Source organism: Myxocyprinus asiaticus, chromosome 8 (genome assembly GCF_019703515.2).
Source record: "Myxocyprinus asiaticus isolate MX2 ecotype Aquarium Trade chromosome 8, UBuf_Myxa_2, whole genome shotgun sequence".
NCBI classification, from domain to species: Eukaryota; Metazoa; Chordata; class Actinopteri; order Cypriniformes; family Catostomidae; genus Myxocyprinus; species Myxocyprinus asiaticus.
The window spans coordinates 52,925,623-52,946,641 of record NC_059351.1 but is presented as its reverse complement, the minus strand read 5'-3'; the positions used below and the strand labels follow the sequence as shown (position 1 = coordinate 52,946,641).

The following is a 21,019-nucleotide window of genomic DNA, read 5'->3' as shown; positions in this document are numbered from 1 at the left end:
TGCATGATTCAGTAAATAACGACTTAAATTGACGCTAATGACAGAATTTTCCTTTTTGGGTGACCTACATTTTACCTTTAACCTTTTTCCCCCCCTGAAGTGGTTTCAGTTAATTTGTTCCTGTGTTGGGGTGGGGGGCAGCAGGTCACAAAAGGAGAGCTAATAAAAAGAGGAAGAACAATTTGAGTTAAAAAAGAGGAAGATACATTTCTTGCTTGCATTTGCAGTTTATTTTAAAAGTGTAGTCTGTGCTCATCTGCTTTCATTTGAGTGTTGAAGATCAGACTCACTAGAACACGGTAAGAGTTGCACTTGATCATGTGTGAATATTGTCTGATTACTGCTAACGATGAAGCCCCAGTCATACAAGACTTGAAATGAGAACTATTATCAGTTATAACCTCTAAGAATCCTCTGTATTGTTTTTTAATCAGTTTCAATGGTGTAAACTACTTAAAGTGGCATGTTTTATTGTTGTGTTTACACTGCAATAGACAGATGTTGCTTAATGAAAATGCTAATTAAGCTAAAATTAACATGGCTTATTATTGTGTGTATAATGTTTTAAGAGATGTCCATCAGAATGGTTCCTCCTCTTCCTCTGATCTTTCTTCTCATGATTCTGGGTGAGTCACTGATGTTTCATCAACACTCAAGTGTTTTTTTTTTTTTCTGCAGTCACTGCTGCAAGAAGCATAGCATAGCTGTGTGACCGGTGTAGTGCTAAATACAAACTCTTATCCTACTAACCACCCCCCAGTTAATATCTAACATTGGCTATGAAAATTGCAGAGTATGTTAGCAGTATTAGAACTCCTGTCTTCTGTATCAGAACTCCTTGCTGTAAATAGGTAACATTTTAAGTAGTTTCATGTTAGATTCCATAGATTAAAAAAAAATATTGGTAATGAAATTTGCCATTTATATGTACATTGCATAAAATAAAAATAGTGCACCAAATGCACAGTTATTTGTGAATGGCAGTCAGTGGAGAAAGACAATTTTTGCCTGTAAAATTGTGTAATTACAGCATCTACTAGCAGGAGCTCTTTACCAGCCAAAACTGGACCCATTGCCAGGATTAAATAAAAGTGTTTGTTGGCAGTCAACCATAAACTTGACTCTTTCATTAACATTAAGTGTTCAGTGATGCAGAACATAGTAGAAGTGCAGAATATTGTTTATGGTTAACATGTCCACTGATCTGCTTTTCTTGAAGATCTTTCATCACCCTCTCCAAGACTTCTGCAGAGTATCACATGTATCTCATTTCTCTGAGATTGTTCGTTAGGGATGGGAACCATAAGGGATTCTTAACAATTCCGGTTTCTTAATGGTTCCAGTAAGGATTCAGGTCATTTTTTGGTACTTTGAGGAAGAATTATTTGGAAATGAAATATGCAGTTGGATTTACTGCCCTCTGCAGTCTGTTGGCAAATTATTAAGATCATTTCAGATTTCTACAGAGCAGACATAACAAATCAGAAATAAATGTAATACAATTCTTGTAAAAGGTGTTTGCAGACAAAAATGCAATCCAATAATTGATCCTAACTATATTTTTTAAAGGAATGTGATGGCATATTTCATTTATTCTTTCATAAGATTCCACTTGTGCATCTTTAACTACACATTGTCATATGAACAAGCAGTCAGCAACAACTGCACTACTTGATTAAAGTCTCACAGGTCTGAAGTACAACATGTCATAACAGTGACAGTTCCAGAGATAGTTTAGACTTTGTAGTGAAATCTAATGTTGTACTTCAGGCTTGTAAGACTTCAACAGTTCTTATTTCATTTCGAGTTGGACATTAATAACTTGCGCATCAGTATAAGATTAATACTATACCGGACTACACACGAAGCAGTGTATGATTCGCGCTGTAGATTCAAAAGAACCGGCTCATAAGAGCCATTCATTTTGGGAATCAAAATAAACTGGTAGCGCTGTGTGTTTTAGGGTGCTTACGCTGTACATTTCAGTAGATAGCAGCGCTGCTGCTGAAATGCTGGAACTGATTCTCAGTACCCAACCCTGTAGTTCGCCATTTATAGAAATTCTAGTTTTAACTGCAAAAATCATTTTAAGAAATTCAGTGTTAAATGAACTTTCATGGTCCTGTAGAACTCATATTAATATTTTTATTTTTATTTTTTTTAATGGTTTTTTTTATGAATTTTGTGTTTTAGGAGTTTATAGTGCTGCTGATTGGGGTGTGACTTACAGCCGTCCATACATTTGTGCACTAAAGGGATCATCAGTGATAATGTCCTGCACTTATAAATACCCTTCTAGACGTCAAATCTATAAAGTCTTCTGGACCAAAACAGATGTTAAAGTTAATGATGAGTTTCCAGCTCTGTCTGATGACCCTGAATACAGTCAGAGGATTCAGTATCTGGGAGATAAACGGCAGAACTGCACCAACAGACTGAATGATGTGACACAGAAGGATTCACACGAGTACTATTTCAGATTCATTACTGATAAACCCGATGGAAGATGGATTGGTAAACCTGGAGTGACTCTTGATATCACAAGTAACGTTCATTATGTCCATTATCCTTTGCATTTTTATATGATCTTATTCTATGTTGAATTATATCAGTATGGCAGCTGGAGTATCAGTATGTTGTATTGTTGTCAGATCTTCATGTGGAGTCTCCTGAGAGCGTGACAGAGGGAGATACAGTCAGTCTGACATGTAAAAGCACCTGTAATCTGACTGACAGAGCAACATTCATCTGGTTGAAAAACACACAGTCATTAACTGAGAGAAACAATAAACTCCTCCTGCAGTCAGTCAGAAGCGAGGATGCAGGCAGATATAGCTGTGCTGTACACGGACACAATCTCACATCACCTCATGTTTATCTCAATGTCACATGTAATACATTCAGTCATTCTTTATGGTTTTAATGGCTTTGCTTTCACTTACACACTGTAAATAATCTACCATTAGATCCCCCAAAGGAGTTCATCTTGATGTTCCTCTTCTTTCAGTCCGTCATAGATCTGGTTGGCATGTAGCGTTGGGGATCATAGTGGGATGTGGAGGATTATTCGTCATCATCATCATCATCATTATTCTGTTAAAAATGTGAGTTAAAAGTCACCATCAATTATATAGTCATTCAGTATAATTAACTTTCAGACTACTGCAGGTGGAAATAGCTAATTTTGTTTATTAGTAGTATTGAATCTTTGAAAACTGCTATTATTTTAACAGGAGAAAAAGAAGCAGTGCTAAAGCTGAAGACCTCACAGCTAAACAGGTAAATCATCTGGAACACAACTGACTTTACAGCATTATAAGTGAATTGTTCAGATGATTAACACATTTCTGTATTTATGGTAACATCTTGTGACTGTTTTGTGTCAGAATCCTACCTTCTGTCTGGTTTCTTGTTTACTTTTTATTGGCAGGATCCTGACACATGGTCTGTTGTTTCTTTTCTGTTATTTTGTCTCTCCACATGTTTCTCTTCCCCGCCTGTTTCTGTTTCTGTTTCTGTCTTGTTCCCTGGCTCGCCCCATCATTTCTCTGATCTTCTGTTAATTTGCTCCACCTGCCCTTCTCATTTGCCTGCCTGATTTCTCCCTCTATATATTCTCCTCATGTCACTTGCTGGGTTCTTCCTTTTGTTTTTCTCCAGTTTAGACATAGTTTCCCAGTTGGTCCGGTTAGTTCTGTTTTTCTCCTATCATGAGATTTTTGGTTTTCAGCCTGTGTTGACCTCTGTCCAGGCTTTTTGTATTTTGTTTTTCAGCTTGTTTTTGAATTTATGTTAATACATTTTGAAGAGTATTGACAGTCTGCATTTGGGTTCTTCCACACTAAACCCTGACAGAAGAATCCAACCAGTTTTGAACCTAGCAGACGGTCAGCTCTAACATAATGGGTCTGCTCCTCCGCCCAGCATCCATCTGGCAGGAACCTGTTTCCCAAGGCACAGCACATAACATTGAGGCTTTGGGCTACCTACAGGGCAGGAGGCCAATTGTGGAGTTTGCTGTGGCTCTCATCAGTGCGACCCAGGAGCTGTGCTTAGCTGAAACACTCCTCAAACACCTGGTCCTTGCTGGACTGGATGATCCTCTCAGCTCAGAGGAGTTGGGACATTTTTGTGGCCCTTTTGGGGTGTGGTGAACCACTTCTGCCAGCAAAGAGAGATCAAGTTCTTGCTCAGGGGAAGGACCTCAACAACGGATAACACCTCCTCTTTGTCCATGCCCCACATTCCCTTGAGTTCACCATGCTTAAGCTTCAGCGAAAAAGGAGGACCGCTGCAGCCCCTGTGGAGGTGCCTGTCCACTGCTGATCACCAGGAGGTGCCCGCCCCATTTGCTGCTGACCACAAGGAGGTGCCTATCAGACCCCACTACCTTCCTGGTGCCTCCTTCCCAGCTACCGGATCCCACCCCCTTCCTGGAGCCGCTGCTCCCTCCCCCTCTGGCCGCCAAAAACTCTGTCTCCTTCCTGAAGTCTACCCCTTGTTTTCCAAGCCCCCCTGGCTGAAATTGCATGTGCCTCCCTGGTCTGACTACTGCCCTCGTGCCACACTACTCTGGCTTGCCCCTCCCTGGTTTGTGCCTCCTGTCCCACCCTTGATTGTTCTGTCTATCAGCCTGTGCTGACCTCTGTCCAGGCTTTTTGTGTTTTTGTGTTTCATTTCATTTTTGTTAATCAAGAGTATTGACTGTCTGCATTTGGGTTCTTCCACACTAAACCCTGACAGTTTATTGCACTGTAAAAGTGGATTAGTTTCTTACTTTGTGTGTTTGGCTATAATGTGTTTGTCTGATTATATAATTTATTTTAACTTCTCTTCATTCAGGCACTTTTCTCAGTAAATATTGACATACGAGATTGATAGCAATTAAATTACTTGAGATATCATAAAATTAGAAATTACATTGAATCAATTGACAGCTGTAATAGCGTCTCCTTTTCTTTTATTTCAGGATAATTTCTACTCTAATAAAACATGGAGTGCTCAAGCTGGTGACGTTCGTGTTTGTGAATCGGCTGATTGTGATGCTCAGAATTACAATGTAACATCCAGCAGAGGAGATCAGACTGCTGGAAAAACTCCTGAATCCAGAGATACTGCGGAGATCCAGTATGCAACTGTCCAACATCACAGAAACAAAGAGATGAAAAAAACAGAAAAGAATGAAACCCATTATGACAACATTAGAATTAATCAGCCTGATGCTGCCATGAGGTAAGAAGAACCAACTTGACTGTAAAGTTCATTTTCTCACCAGCATGTTCCTCACAACCTGTATGATTTTTTTATATGGAACACAAAATAAATTTTGCAGAATTCCCAGGGTGCTCCAAAAAAAAAAAAAAGCACCATAAAAGTTGTCCATACGAGGAGGCGTGGGGAGAGGGAAAGGGCGAGCGGGAGACACAGAGAGAGAGAGAGAGAGAGAGAGAGAGAAAAACTTGCTCGCCAGTCCCCAGACACGCTGTTGCCCGGCCCTCAACCGCTTCTCCGCCCTCTGGCGGACAACAGCTCACTCCTCCTCCAACGGACGGCAAAGAGCCCTCCGACCCCGGTAGATGGAACCGCTCCTCCCCTACTTGGCAGACGGCAGCAGTTCCTCCGGCTCTCAGTGGCCGGCAGTGACCCCTCTGTCCCCAGGCAGATGGCCATGGCTGCTCCCCTGTCAGGATGGCAGCGGCGAGGAATCTGCAACAGCGCATCCCTCCTCCTTCTCATGTTTCAGCACCAATGTAACAGTTAAAAGATGGGCAAGGAGGAGGCAGAACAGGCAACATAAACTTTAATGACAAACATAAACTTAAAACAACATAAAACAAACATAAATACACACACACAGCACAGCCGCACGTGTGTCTCTCTCTCCCTCGAACTGGCGCCTCTGGCTCTTCTTTATCACCCTCCCGGCTGATTAGCCCAATTCAGGGCCAGGTGTGTGTCCTCACGGCCCGGCCCCGCTCTCCTCCTCGTCACACTGTGGCGATTTTTGCTAAATTATATTGCACGGTTTATTACGTGTATCGCAGTTCAGAGGTGAAATGTCCACTGTGTGGTACTAAAAGCAAGTTACATTTTCTCCCAGATGAGTTTAAGGTTAATGCTCTTGAGTTTTAAATCAACAAAACCAACCTCCCTACCTTAAACCTAAACCTATCCGAAGCAAATGTGAGATGAGAAACGCAACCACATCATTTCCGACGCTCTATCAGTTGAGCTACCGTACAATGTGATCACACTCGAACAAACTTGTAATTTTAGTTGGTCATGCAATGCAAACATTAAAACAAGTCATGCACTATAGTAAAAGTGTTTAGATAGAATTGTGTGAGGAACAAGGGGGAAAAGTGTTTATGAACTGATAATCTGCTACTGTATTTGTGATTTGTGTGAAAGTGAATAAAAGTCATTTATTTTGTAGTGCCTCTAGTGTTCACTTCACCAGGAAACTGCCGGAATATGTACAAGGAGCACATAAAAATAATTTTGCAAAAATGCAGGTATAGTATCTTGATTCTTTGTGACCAGGTTGGTAACATTATTGTGTTTCTATTTTGTTTTAGGAGATCAAATCTGCAAACTGTAGAATATGTCTCAGTGATCTACAGCAGCATTAAGAAACCAGTGTAAAACAACCCTGTGTACATCACTCAGGACTACTGAGCAAATTAACTTTTTCTTTTGAATGTGTTTTTTGTTGATCAATGGGTTGGAATGATTAGACCTCAAGACTAATGCCAGCCATTTACTGAATAGAAATAAATATTAATTGTTTTTTTTTTTTTTGTTTTTTTTTATTAGATTTTTTCCCCTTTTTCTCCCAATTTGGAATGCCCAATTCCCAATGTGCTTTTAGGTCCTTGTGGTCATGTAGTGATTTACCTCAGTCCAGGTGGTGGAGGACAAATCCCAGTTGCCTCCGCATCTGAGACCACCAACCTGCACATCTTATCATGTGGCTTGTTGAGTGTGTTGCCATGGAGAGATAGTGTGTGTGTGTGGAGGCTTCACACCATCCACTGCAGCAACCACACGCAACTCACCACATGCCCCACTGAGAACGAACCGCATTATAGCAACCACGAGGAGGTTACCTCATGTGACTCTATCCTCCCTACTGGGCTGATTTTGTTGCTTAGGAGACCTGGCTGGAGTCACTCAGCATGCCCTGGGATTTGAACTAGTGAACTAGCGAACTCCAGGGGTGGTAGCCAGCGAATTTTACCACTGAGCTACCCAGGCCCCCAATATTCATTGTTAAATGTATATAAAGAGAATAGCGGTAAATTAATGTGCATGTAATAATTTATTTGAATATTCTGATCTTAATCAATACAGGAAAATATCAACAGCTGTACACTCTATGGAGCTTTATGAACCTTTTCAGAATAAATATGTAATAGGAATGTGGACCTTAATAAGAAAACAGTGTGCATGTAATCATGGGCAATCAATTAATTTAACATTGATTTAAGTTGAATATATCTATATGGGCAGAAACCGGTAAATAGTTAGTCACATGCGTGTGTATTTAGAAATCATTGATTTGGTCTGTTTGACTGTGATAAAACAATGCGTTAGGAAGCATTAGCTAAGAAAAAAATGGATCAATGCTGCACAAAAGCATGTTGAACAAGACGGCGACGTCACACATTGCACAGTAGTTTAATGCATGGGTGACATGGGTTTGATTCTGGCTCAGGTTATTTCTCAATCACCTCATCCTCTTTCCTGTCATTTAGCTGAAAAAAAAAAGTTTCACTGTTAAAAGACATATTATTAACACATCATTTGATTGATTTACTCTTAAATGTGAAATTATGTCATAGCTTTGCATCAAACAACTGCATTTTTCATCATGCGGTAGGTTTTTCTTACAGTATACTGTGGGGATGTCAAAAAATGTCTTATCTGTGGTCAAAGTGACAACATCTATTCTTACACAATATGTCGTGTTTTGAAATTCTCTAGAACATGTTTCCAGTGACAGAATGGAAGAGTTGATCTCCTTTGTTTAATCAAACTCCTAATAATAGCCAGAAAAAATTAAGATTTGGTGCATAACATGGGACTTCTGACTATAGTAAATAAGCCCAAAACACTTATTTTGAAATGTTGGAGGCCTGGCTCTGTTACAATGCTCTATAATGAAGTATTTTCCAAATTAAACTTTTTATAGCCTGTATATTCACCAGATGAAGGGTGTTGTGTATATTTGTTTACCAGATGAGTTTTAATGATGAATAAGGTTTATTATTATTCACAAGATACTGTATAAAGTTGGAGACAAGATGTTTGTGCTGATGGGGCACGTTTCTTTGTAGTCGATTTTTTTCTTTGCATGCCCTCGTTTAATTTAGAACATTTAATTATCTAATCAAAAATTTAATGCGTAACATCCAGCCTGATATCATGAATATTAAGTGACTGTGTGTAACAGGTCAAGGATGGGCAAGGAGGAGGTGGGAACCGGCTGAACAGTCAACATAAAAAATTAGGCAAAAAATTAAGCCGTTCTAACTGTAGAATCCTCCACGATCGGCTACAGAGGAACACATAATTGTCACTGCCAAATCTGGCCATTTGATGGAATTATCACTTGCCAAATCAGGCCATGTTGTTATGCCAAGTTTGGTGACAGTAGCCTGGACCTATGGTTCAAGAAATCTCAAAATTATTAAACTCAAAAACTCCTAACCGTTTGGCACACAATCTTGAGGATGTTGTCTAGATTCCTTGGGTCATACAGAATCCGGATACCAATTTTTTCATGATCGGCCATATTGCCTGACCTTTGAGCATTTTGAAATTTGATGAAAAAAGGCGGTATCTTCCCAACGCTACAGTGTATCGTGATGAAACTTAGCATGCATTTTCAACACCATTCCCTGAGGTTACTTGAGTGTTTTGGGGACAATGTGACCTATTGGTCAATGTAAATCTAAATGTGATATATATGCTTAAGTTTTCAGTATTCCATCATTCCTTTGGTCATGTTACGTTCCTTGGGTTATGCGGATTCCAACTGTCACTACATTTCCAAAGTTACTCTAATTCAAATTTAACCATGGCAACTGCTGTGCTTGGCTGTGCTGACTCTCAGCTTGGTATGTCACTTTGGCCACTTTCAATCTCAAAGCCGAGTGATGGATTGGATTGTGTGCTGGAATGTTGATCAGAAGGGTAGTGGGTCAAACACTTCTTGCAGTGACTTGTGATGTGGTTTGCTTTCACGACTACATCTTACCCAGTTTGTGTATTCTTTATGTTATGCTTAGTGTGGTATAATGGCAGCCATTTCCACTGTATTCGAAGGCAGATTTCCAGGATAAAACTGAGATGGTAAATTCCTGTCACATTTAAGGTGTTCTGCCTGTGCAGATCAAGTGTGCAGAATCACAAAAACATTCGGACACTTGTGGTGCACTGAGATTTTCAGGTATAGGACAATCCCGAATTCGCTATTGCTGCTTGCAGCTATATGTGTAGCGTCTCTGTTTCAAGTTTTGATTTCTTGTATTTTATTTTTAAGTTTAGTTCAGTGCTTCTTGTTTGTCATGTGATTTCCTGGTCTTGTCATATGACCCTCACGTTTCATGATTTTTGTCTTATTGGTTCTTTTTTTATTAGTCTCATCTTATCATTGGTTCATGTGTTTATTGTCTTGTTATCTTGTTTATTAGTTCTGTCTCTTCATTGGTTGTCTTGTTAACTTGTTACCCATGCCTGTATATTTAAGCCCTCATGTTTGCGTTTGTCCTTTATCGAGGATTGTGTCTTTGTAACGTCACATCCTGGTCTGTATATGGTCTTAGTTTATTCATATTCATATTCATATTCATATTCATATTCATGTCAAGTCAAATCTAGTCATAGTTGTGTCTTTTGTAAAGTCCTTTTATTTCCGTTTTATCAATTTGGACTTTGTAAATAAACTGCACTTGGGTTCCAACATTGTTGTCTTCGTCTGCCTGCCTGCCACGTTATATTATTATTGTTATTATTATTATTATTATTGTAAAGTTAACTTTACAACATATAAAGCTACATTTCTAATAGTAAAATGTATAAATTGTTTTGTGTCAGGGTCAGTAAAAATGTTGACAGGCCAGGTTAAAAAAAAAAGTTAAAACAATGTAACTGTTTCAATAGTCCTTAATGATGAGCTTTATTGTCTGTAATTATTATTATTTTTTTTTATTATTATTTATTTGAAGGTTCTTTCTAAATCAATGAGGTTCCAGGGATATATTTCAATGCACGCAGTTAAATACATTTGAAAGGGTCTCTGGTGGTTTTTAAAAAAATGTACTCCCCTAAAAATTAATCCCATACTTAGGATTTGATTCTTTAAAATAATGATAATAATAATAATAATAATAATAATGTATGTATATATATATATATATATATATATATATATATATATATATATATATATATATATATATATATATATATATATACCATGGGTCTGTTGAATGCATGATTCTGATTTGTTGACAGACTTTCTAAGGTGTGCAATTATTTTCCAGTAAACGCACAGTTATGAAGTAGTTCCAGGCCTTGACTGCATTATTGCTCCATATCACTTCAACAAATTATTTCAGTTATTTCAAAGAGCCGTACAGGCTACCACAGCAAAATAACCACATACAAAAAGACACTGGTAAAGTAAACTGGATAAAAACAACAAACAATGTCTATAATATCCTAGATCTATAATTCAATTTCGATTGAAAAGCGCTTTTGCGCTCCCTCTCTCTTTAGCTCTCTTTTCACCCACATTCACACACATGCTGACACACACACTTACATACAAGAACACACATCTGGTGAAATAGTTTTGGGTGATTCAGTGACTCTGACCTGCAGCAGTGATTCAAACCCACCTGTTCTGAACTACACCTGGTTTAAGGAGAATGAAACCTCATCTGTTGGATCTGGACAGAGTTACAGTGCACTACAGAGTGGATTCTTCTACTGTGTGGCTCAGAATCAACATGGATCTCAGAGATCAGCTGCTGTATCAGTGACAGGTAAAGATTTGATTCATACTAGATCACACCTGTATAACTTCACATCTCTCTTCAGTTTGAGAGTTCATCATCATGTTCTTCCTCTTTCCTCGTTCTTCCATCATAGATCTGGTTGGCATGTAGTATTGGGGATCACAATGGGATGTGGAGGATTATTCATCATCATCATCATCATCATCATCATTCTGTTTATAATGTGAGTTTATAAAGGTAGTAATAGCCATAGAAGCATTCATATAATTCATATAATTAATTCACACCAATTAAATGTTTTTTGTGTTACTTTTTTGACAGTCAAAGAATAAGAGTGAAAAGAAGACCCACTATTCAGGAGTATGAGGTGAGTTGATTAAAAAAAATAAAATAAAAAAATTTTACTTGGACTGGAAGCGAACCTGATTATTAACAGATGCACGTTTTATTTCCAGATTACATGGCATGCATGGGGTGCCAGCACCCCCTCACCCCCCACCCGATGGGGGTTGTGCTGAAGCGGGTTTCTGCCATACGAGCTAGAACCGCTATTGGTGCTACTGTGAATAATGTCTGTTCATCTCGAGCGGATGTAGGCTGTGCTTTTGTTGCTGTTAAAATGTTTAAAAAAATAGTAAATATATTTTTTCTTTTGATAATCTTTTTTTTTTTTTTTTTGTACAATGTTTTAGTGTGGAAAGTTTTTATTATATTTTAGCCAAAAATTCTCAATGTGTAGATAATTTGGGAAAATGATCAGCTTCTGCTTGGTGACTGTTGCAACTAGGGTTGCCACCCTAGAAAATATGGGATCGTACTGTTTTTAAACTGAAATATGTAACTTTTTCAGTGTTATAATACTTTCCTCTATCCCAGTTTAATAAACAATAATTTTGTTATTAAACAGTAAATTTTGCCTACGGCAAAGGTAAGAGACTGTCTGAAATTTTGCCTATGGTGCAGGCGAGGGTAAGGGATCGTCTGAAACTGTCCACACTTTGTGCTAAAACATGCTAAAAAAAATGGAGGATGTTGTAAGGGACCATCTGAAAATGTCTGCCAGCACAAACCTGCTGTTTTGAAAGCATTGTTTATTTGTTCAATTCCATTCGTTGGCGCTAGCGTCACAGAAATGACATACTTCAGCTGTAAAGACGAAATGATGCGTCCCTTATCAAATCAAAACGGGTTGCGATTTGTCCTCCATTTAAGCTGGTCCGATGGCATCACGCTGAAATCGTTCAGGATCACTAATTTAACCTTAAAGCATGTAAATTTTGCCTACGGCAAGGGTAAGGGACCGTCTGAAATGTCCACACATTGTGCTAAAATGTGCTAAAAAAAAGTGGAGACTGTGGTAAGGGACCGTCTGAAAACATCTGCCAGCATAAAATTTCTGTTTTGTTTTATTAAGAAAATTAAATGCTGGTCGCATTACTCTTTTTGATTGCTATGGCTTATTCTGTAATGTGACTGAAACTGTAAATAAAAAAAAAAAAGTTGGCTCTGGAAATAATTGAGGAGAGGTGCTTGTTGTGACAGTGTCTTTTGCCCATGTTTTGCTAGTAAATAGAGAAGACATCGTTGATCAGTGCAATCTTTGGCTTAATAAATAATAAATAAATATGATATTATAACTGTGATGCAGACAACACATATGCTGTGTCCGAATATTCACACTTCCCTACTACGTAGTATGCTAAAAACAGGAGTAGTATATCCGAATCCTCAGTATTCATTAAAGAGTAAGCAAGTTGGGTATGTTGTCACCAATATTATGTATCACAAAAAGATTTTCTAGCTATTGATATCTACACTGTTGCCGTTTTCCACCTCAGGATTCATGTATGCTGTCTATGTTTTAACGTGTTATTTATTTAGGTCTGGATATTAGTGTTTATTGCATCAGTAAGAAGTTTTGCTAGAATACATGAACATAAACATGTCTTCTTAGGTGCATTAATACAAGGGCCAAGATATGTTGGAGTTTCATGTTCTGAAACTTGGTGTGTTAATTTGAAGTGCAGTCTGTCAGTTGAAGTCATGGTCATAGCGATCATCAGAGTCGGTTTAAATGTCAATAACTCTCCACTTCTTGGGTCATGTGAAGAATCTTGAATATCAGTGACACAACTGACCAAGTTAGTTGAGCAATGAACTTGAAAAATATTCTTGAACATGGAAGTTAAAATAAAAATAAATAATTTTAAACGGAACACAGCATTTAAGTGCAAATGTCTGTTGCCATCATAGTGCAGAAGAAATAGTATTACTATTACTAGTAGTACTATTGATTCAAACCGCATCAGGTGCACAGTAAACTTTGATGTTTATAGTAGCATCTGCTGCTTTCTGATGCTTAAACATAAACACCTGTCAGTTTTTCCAGAAAGACTCCCTTATGGATAAAGTTCAACTTTTATGGCATGAGGGATTTCAACATAAATCAGCTGACCATACAATCACGGACACACACACACACAAACACATTTTAAATATTTATTTACATCCACTCATCATATAATTATGAAAAGGACATAAATAGTTCAGATGCATAAATAGCGACGCCTCCTCCACACACTGTGACAGAACAGTATCTGGCCAGCTCATGCATCGGTAGGCTAAATAAACTCTAAAGAGTGCCCTAATTGATGTTGTAACTTCCTGCCTGCTTAAACATACCTGTGAGCTGTAAACCCCTCAATACAATGTACATAGGTACATGACCTAAACTCTCAAAAATAAAGATGAAGAGTTGACTCTTTTATATTGTATACTGATTCTTAGATATATTTTCTTTGTGCATTCTGTTACTAATGAACAACAATAGGGCAAACAAAGTCCATAGTCAGTTTCCTCAACTGTCTCAAATTGGTTTCATTTAATCACACAATCATGAATGAATTCTTCGGCTGGTAAATTGGCAGAATTCCTTTGAGTAAATTCAAAGTTATCTACTTCCTCAACAACTCACTCTGATCAGTGCTTGGGGAAAAAATCAGAGCGTGTAGGATAGAAATGACACTATACTATAATATACCGATTTTTACACTTAACCCCAAGATGTAACTGTCACAGTCTGTCTTCAAGGACTCTTATTTTGAGGAGTCTACCCCCCCGCCTTCTATTCCCTCATTTGTTTCTCACTATATAAATACCCTCTAGGTTTGTTAAGTCTTTGTCAGTCCATGAAGTGTTTTGTATGAGGTGTTATGTTGTGCTTAGTTTGATTGTTAAAGATTTGGTGTTTGTTCCAGTGTTTACTATTGAGCCTTTCTTCTGTTTCCACTCCTGTGATTGTCCTACTCCAACATTTATAATTAAAAGGAATCTACTCCTGCACTTCCTCTTTCTCTCCAAGACACCCACATTACAGTAACAAACAGATAAAGGAACATACACAATCATTTATTTTTAAAAATGACAAAGCACTGTTAAAGTATTCCAAATAGCTGCATTTAAAGTCTTCTGAAATCATATGAATGCTCTAGTGAATAATAGAGTGAAAAAGGTTTTAATAGCTGAGGACAATGATCATTGCATAAAAGCTTAAATTTAGATCCGTTTCTCACACAAAGCAATTACACATCATTGGAAGAACCAGAAAACATTGTAAAAAGAGTGGATTATTTTTATGACCATTTTTATGGAGCTTCTTCCATTTTTTTGAGACACATCTCTGGCTTTTATTTTTAACTAAAATAAAAAATGTGTTAATGAAGCGCTAAATGAATGATGAAATCATTTTAAAATGTACTTTTGGGTAAAGTTCTGAAATGAGTTGAATACAGCATCCGACTGAATGGACTATAAGCTCAATTTAGGTGATGTTGTGGAGCTGAAATCATCAGCGTTTAATGATATGTAACATATCAATAATTGATAAATTGTTTATCATGCTTTTTCTGCTGAACTGAACTTTTGTTTTGGACATTTGAGATATAACATTGGATTATTTAACCAAGTAAGCTAATAGAAACAGTAAAAATGTCTCATTTTCACTGTGTTCTTGCACACAAAAATGGCTAGTATCTTGTCAGAGAAACCACGCTCACTGAAGCCTGTTCTCCTTCTTATACCTTGGAAGGCGATTCATTTGAGCGACCTGTAAAGCCTAAAGTATACTTTGATTTTGACGTGAATGCTTAGTGTTTGTGTACATTCGAATGCGAGCCTGTCAAAGTATACTCCATTTGGCGGTTGGCGCATGTGCACTCTGACAGCTATAAGACACCAGACTATTTCTCTTCAGGAGTTTAGACCCGTAAAGGTTTCTTTATAGTCCTTCAGACTCGAGTAAAAGCTGACATGGAGTTTGTGGCTAAAATAGTGTATATTTTAGTCAATAGCTGAGTTATGAGAAGAAAGTACAGGCAAGATGTACCAATGCCAAAGACAAGAAAAGAAATTCTGTGAGAATTAATAGGTGACCATTCACTGTATGTCATTGTGTTTAGTTCTCTGTAAGACAGTGGTCTGTTGTTTAGACAGAAGCGATTGTGTGTCTTTATGGTAATTTACAGCATACCGCGTATAACCTACATGTGTCCTTTATAAGGTGCTAATGTCTATCTACAGTATATGCAGTATGTGTCTTCATATTTGCAGTTACTTTATCGTATGTTTAAAAGTAATGCTTTTTAACTTATTTCCCATCCACGCCCTTCTTTCTGTACAAACTGAGGGAAACATGTAGTCAGAAAGAGGAAGATGTTGCACATTGCTTTACCACAATGAGGTTTAAGACTTCCATTGGCAACTGATCTCATTATTTGTCATTTGGTAGCTGCCTTTAAGGACTGCTGGGGAGCGTGGTAAGATAGACTTTATTATCTCTGTTATTTTAGTATTTTCAAATGAATTGTCAGTTGTGCATGTTTGTACTATGATACAATAAATTAAAATGGTTATTGAAAACAACATGTAGAGGAGAGTGGGGTAAAATGAGCAAGTTTTAAATGAACTCTTCTAGACAAAAAAATGAGACAGAGGTAAAGGAATGCGCAATGCATATTTCAGAATGTACCAACTCAAATTCGTAAAGCATCTATAGCTTCCCAAAAAAGAGGATTGGGCTAAATTGATCATAAATCTATAATTGCCCTATCCCAGGGGTGGCAAACTCATGGCATGCATCAATACATATCTTCTTCTGGAGCTAATAAAGTGAAAGAAAGAAAGAAAGAAAGAACGGGGGGCTTTGAAACGTAACTTCTGTCGACCTAAAAACAGTGAACGCTTTTATGTAGTAAAAAAAAAAAAAAAAAAAATTATTGTTCCAGTCAGGGCTGCCCCATACTTCATCTTTATATACTCTACATTGTGCGTACACTAGTTATTGATTACATTATCTAAACAAACGGAGCAGATTTCTTCACTTGCTAAATGACACGGTGCTACTGACTGTATTTTAAAACCAAATCAGATTTGTGTGCAGTGTGAACAAAGCTTATTGTTTGAAGTTCAATAGATAGTCTACAGGTGGGATTTTCTTGTCCCACTCTCCACTTGGCTCACTTAATCACAGTTAAGATTGTTGTTTCACAAATACTGAAATTTTACTACACTACATGTAGTGTTGTAGGTGTTGCTATGATGATGTCAATCAAAATGGCTCCTCCTCTTCTGATCATTCTGCTCATGATTCCAGGTGAGTCACTCCTGTTATATATATATATACAGGGTTGGGAGGGTTACTTTTGAAATGTATTCCACTACAGATTACAGAACACATGCTGTAAAATGTAATTTGTAACATATTCCGTTAGATTACTCAAGGTCAGTAATGTAATCTAAATACTTTGGATTACTTCTTCAGTACTGGTAGATTTTTTCACTTGTTTTGACTATAAAAACTCTCCAGTACAGTAAGACAAAATACACGTTAAAAATACATTCTCTGAAAAACCGAAATATCTTATGCAGTGTTGTTTCTAAAACAAGATAAATATAACTGATCTTTTTTTAAGGATTTTTAGATATTTTTACAGGAAAACAATACAAAAATTATTATCAAGAATATGATTTTTGCCCTAATATTAAAGGTCTTACTAGAAAAAAAGAAACTATGATCCAATGTGAATTTTCTTGATTAACAAATATGATCGTGTAAAATGGCTAGAAATAGAATTTTAGCTTAGCGTAAAGCTGACAGTTTACACAAGGTTTATTTCTATTTCTTGTGCTCCAAACTTACTTCAAACTTACTTCTCTGTCTGCTTGTATGAATGTAACACATCATAAGAAAGTGTTTCACTGCTGTTCAAATGCACTTTGGATCACATCATATATATGTATAAATGTTTTCCATCTGAAAGGACTAAATATTAAATGAAACAAATGACATTAAAATGCAAAGTAATCTCTTCAGTAATCTAAATACTTTTTGAATGTAACTGTATTCTAATTACTAATGATTTAAATTGTAACTGTAGTGGAATACAGTTACTTATATTTTGTATTTTAAATATGTAATCCTGTTACAACTCCCCAACCCTGCATATATATATGTATATATAAACTTATTTTGTGCACAGATATTGCATTTTTCAACTCTTTTACATTTTGGAAGTGGAAAATATTATTATTATTATTATTATTATTATTATTATTATTATTTTAGGGGTCTATAGTGCTGATTGGGGTGTGAGTTACAGCTCTTCATACATCTGTGCACTAAAGGGCTCATCAGTGATAATGTCCTGCACTTATAAATACCCTCCTGAATATAAGATCAAGAAAGTGTTCTGGACCAAGACCCTTGTACTGAACCATGTAGAGCCTCCAGATCTGTTTAATGACCCTGAATACAGTCAGAGGATTCAGTATCTGGGAGATAAACGGCAGATCTGCACCATCAGACTGAATGATGTGACACAGAAGGATTCACACGAGTACTATTTCAGATTCATTACTGATAAACCCGGTGGAAGATGGATTGGTAAACCTGGAGTGACTCTTGATATCACAGGTAGCATTCAGCAGACTTCACGTTTTAAATGCATTATTGAAATACAATATATTATATGTACTATCAGTGTTCTCTTGTTTTCAGATCTTCATGTGGAGTCTCCTGAGAGCGTGACAGAGGGAGATACAGTCAGTCTGACATGTAAAAGCACCTGTACTCTGACTGACAGAGCAACATTCATCTGGTTGAAAAACACACAGTCATTAACTGAGAGAAACAATAAACTCCTCCTGCAGTCAGTCAGAAGAGAGGATGCAGGCAGATATAGCTGTGCTGTACACGGACACAAACTCACATCACCTCATGTTTATCTCAATGTTAGATGTAAGTATACATTCAGTCATTCTTTAAGGTTTTAATGGATTTGCTTTCACTTACACACTGTAAATTATCTACCATTAGATCCCCCAAAGACTGTCTCAGTGTCCATGAGTGGATCTGGTGAAATAGTTTTGGGTGATTCAGTGACTCTGACCTGCAGCAGTGATTCAAACCCACCTGCACAAATCAGCTGGTTTAAAGGGAAAACATATATTGGATCTGGAAAAATCTACAGCATCACAAGTATCCGCTCTGATCACAGTGGAGAATACAAGTGCAAGTCCAGAAATGAAGTTGGAGAGAAATACTCTGATGCTGTCTCTTTAAATGTCATGTGTGAGTTTATGATACAATATAAGATTCCGCTGAACATTCCAGCATTTCTGTTTTGATAGTATACAATATAATTAAACATTTTTTGATAGATGTCCCAAAGACTGTCTCAGTGTCCATGAGTGGATCTGGTGAAATAGTTTTGGGTGATTCAGTGACTCTGACCTGCAGCAGTGATTCAAATCCACCTGCAGACATCTACACCTGGTTTAATGAGAATGAAAGCTCAGCTGTTGGATCTGGACAGAGTTACAGTGCACTACAGAGTGGATTCTTCTACTGTGTGGCTCAGAATCAACATGGATCTCAGAGATCAGCTGCTGTATTGGTCACTGTTGAAGGTAGGGGACAGTATAGCTCATAGACATAGATGGTGATGTTATACTTTATAGGTGGAATTAATCTGATCAGTTATTCTCTCTTCTCTCAGTACATTTTTGGAGGATATTCCATACAGTGATTGTAGTAATGCTTTGTGGAATTGTAGCTGCTTTCATCATTTTGATACTAACTTGGTAAGAGAGTGTGTTTTTTATTTGTAGTTTAAAGGCTAAATGGTTTATTTCTCATGTAATCATGTTCTCTTTTTTAAGCAGCTGTATGAAGAGGAAGAATGAGAAACCACAGTCCAAGGTAAGATAACTCCTCTTCCATTGCATTATAATATGCTCTTATAGGCTACATCGATGTAAATATGAAGTTTCCAGAAATAGATCCAACCTTGCAAATGAAATGCGATCATAATGGAAATTCTCACTGATTTCTATTAATTAGATCTTTCAAACAGCTAATTTCAATGAACTGAATAAAATAAATTAGATGGTTCTATGCGTTACCATGTATGTAGGCAAATGTTAACTCTGCCCATTTTAAGTTGGACACATCCGCAAAAGATGGTTCTCAGTTCAAAGATCAGTAAATTGTTGACTAGTCGTCCAGATTTGTGAACCGGATCAATTGGTTAATTGAAAAGATATGATGCAAATGAATGAATATTATGAAAATTATTAAAATGATCATGTTTTAATTATCTATTTTATTTATTCTCCCATTATACAGAATTTTTTATTTTATTTTATTAACTTACTGATGTATATGACTTTTAGAAGCTTTGTGTATTATATACATTTTTATTCTGTCTGTTTACTGTTCTGTCATGAAAGATTGATTATATCTGGTTGGATTTTTCATGTTTTTCTTAATTCTCTTTCCCCAGTCCGTGACAAAGAATTATGTTGACTTGAATGAAGCTTTTGATCCAAAGTCGATCTCATGTGTCTATGAGAATGTAATGGTAAGTTTCAGATCTCCACTTGCCAAGAAACATGAAACTCTCCTCAGCCTCAGACAATTATCATTCCGTAAATTGATACTCTCTATGGTACTTATATACAGTATACCTCTTTCACCTGGTTCTTTTCTCATATCTCTCATAAAGATGACTCAACCCAGCTCTGGTGGTCGTGATCCTAACATGAGCACACATATGTATGAGAATCTTACAGTAAGTTACACAACTCCAGCTCTTCTCATTGTCAGCCAGTAGAGAAACTATGCAAAATACCAATCTTTATTTCTATCTTACCTCATTGTGAGCCAAGAGATTCAACCCTTCACTGACAGCCAGTTTACAACCATTTACAGCTAAATCTACACTTTAATGAATGTTGAAGAAAAATTTTGGTTCACAATCTCATCTTGTCTCATTGTTGGTCCAGCCTTACAGGAATATGCTGTAGTGGACAATGGCATACAGAAAAATAATTTACAGCTTTTATGCATCTGTGTGGGTGGAGCCCTAGATGATTGACAGGACTACTATGATGACATTTTACTGAAGTATTTTGACTTGGAAAAACTCTGAAATTGTGACAGTGTATTTTCTTTTGCTTAAATCGACTAATAAAGATACTTTTGTGGCTTTTTGTTGCTTTAAGTAATGCAGTCAGTTAAGAACTGTAGTTTGTAGGCCTAAAGTAAATGCTCTACATTATAAAAATGTAAAAAATAAACTTCTCTTAGGATTGAATAACTATTGCAGTCATTTGTCATGCAATAATCGAGCAGTCTCAGCCTCATTTGGCACACCCACGAGCAAATCGCGGAACATCTAATGCATATCCCACACAAAAATGGCTAGATATCTTGTCAGAGAAACCATGCTCATTGAAGCCTGTTCTCCTTCTTATCCTTTGGAAGGCGATTCATTTGAGCGATCTGTAAAGCCCGAAGTATACTTCAATTTTGACGCGAACGCTTAGCGTTTGCATACAGTCGAACGCGAGCCTGTCAAAGTATACTCCATCTGACGGTGTGCGCATACACAGGCAGTTGGCACGTGTGCACTATGACTTCTATAAGACACCGG

At 37.2% G+C, this 21,019-nt stretch overlaps 2 protein-coding genes across 2 annotated transcripts in view; both read left to right on the top strand.

Annotated features, from left to right (window-relative positions):
• LOC127444812 (uncharacterized) overlaps window positions 1–20,658 on the top strand; it is a 34,736-nt gene extending 14,078 nt beyond the window's left edge. The window contains 16 exon segments of the mRNA XM_051704353.1: window positions 2,194–2,514; window positions 2,613–2,708; window positions 3,925–4,145; window positions 4,970–5,232; window positions 10,891–11,054; window positions 15,766–15,841; window positions 16,604–16,677; window positions 17,650–17,997; window positions 18,082–18,321; window positions 18,400–18,654; window positions 18,744–18,992; window positions 19,082–19,166; window positions 19,245–19,284; window positions 19,868–19,945; window positions 20,090–20,155; window positions 20,370–20,658. Of these exon segments, the coding sequence (XP_051560313.1) occupies window positions 2,194–2,514; window positions 2,613–2,708; window positions 3,925–4,145; window positions 4,970–5,232; window positions 10,891–11,054; window positions 15,766–15,841; window positions 16,604–16,677; window positions 17,650–17,997; window positions 18,082–18,321; window positions 18,400–18,654; window positions 18,744–18,992; window positions 19,082–19,166; window positions 19,245–19,284; window positions 19,868–19,945; window positions 20,090–20,155; window positions 20,370–20,390 (2,597 nt within the window). The 3' untranslated portion in view covers window positions 20,391–20,658.
• Window positions 203–8,411, top strand: LOC127444682 (uncharacterized). The gene is made up of 8 exons (XM_051704203.1): window positions 203–299; window positions 570–626; window positions 2,194–2,544; window positions 2,652–2,891; window positions 3,008–3,104; window positions 3,234–3,279; window positions 4,970–5,232; window positions 6,579–8,411. The coding sequence occupies exons 2-8, from the start codon at window positions 572–574 to the stop codon at window positions 6,643–6,645; spliced, it is 1,119 nt and encodes a 372-aa protein (XP_051560163.1). The 5' UTR covers window positions 203–299; window positions 570–571; the 3' UTR covers window positions 6,646–8,411.
• Window positions 20,659–21,019: the final 361 nt, after the last annotated feature.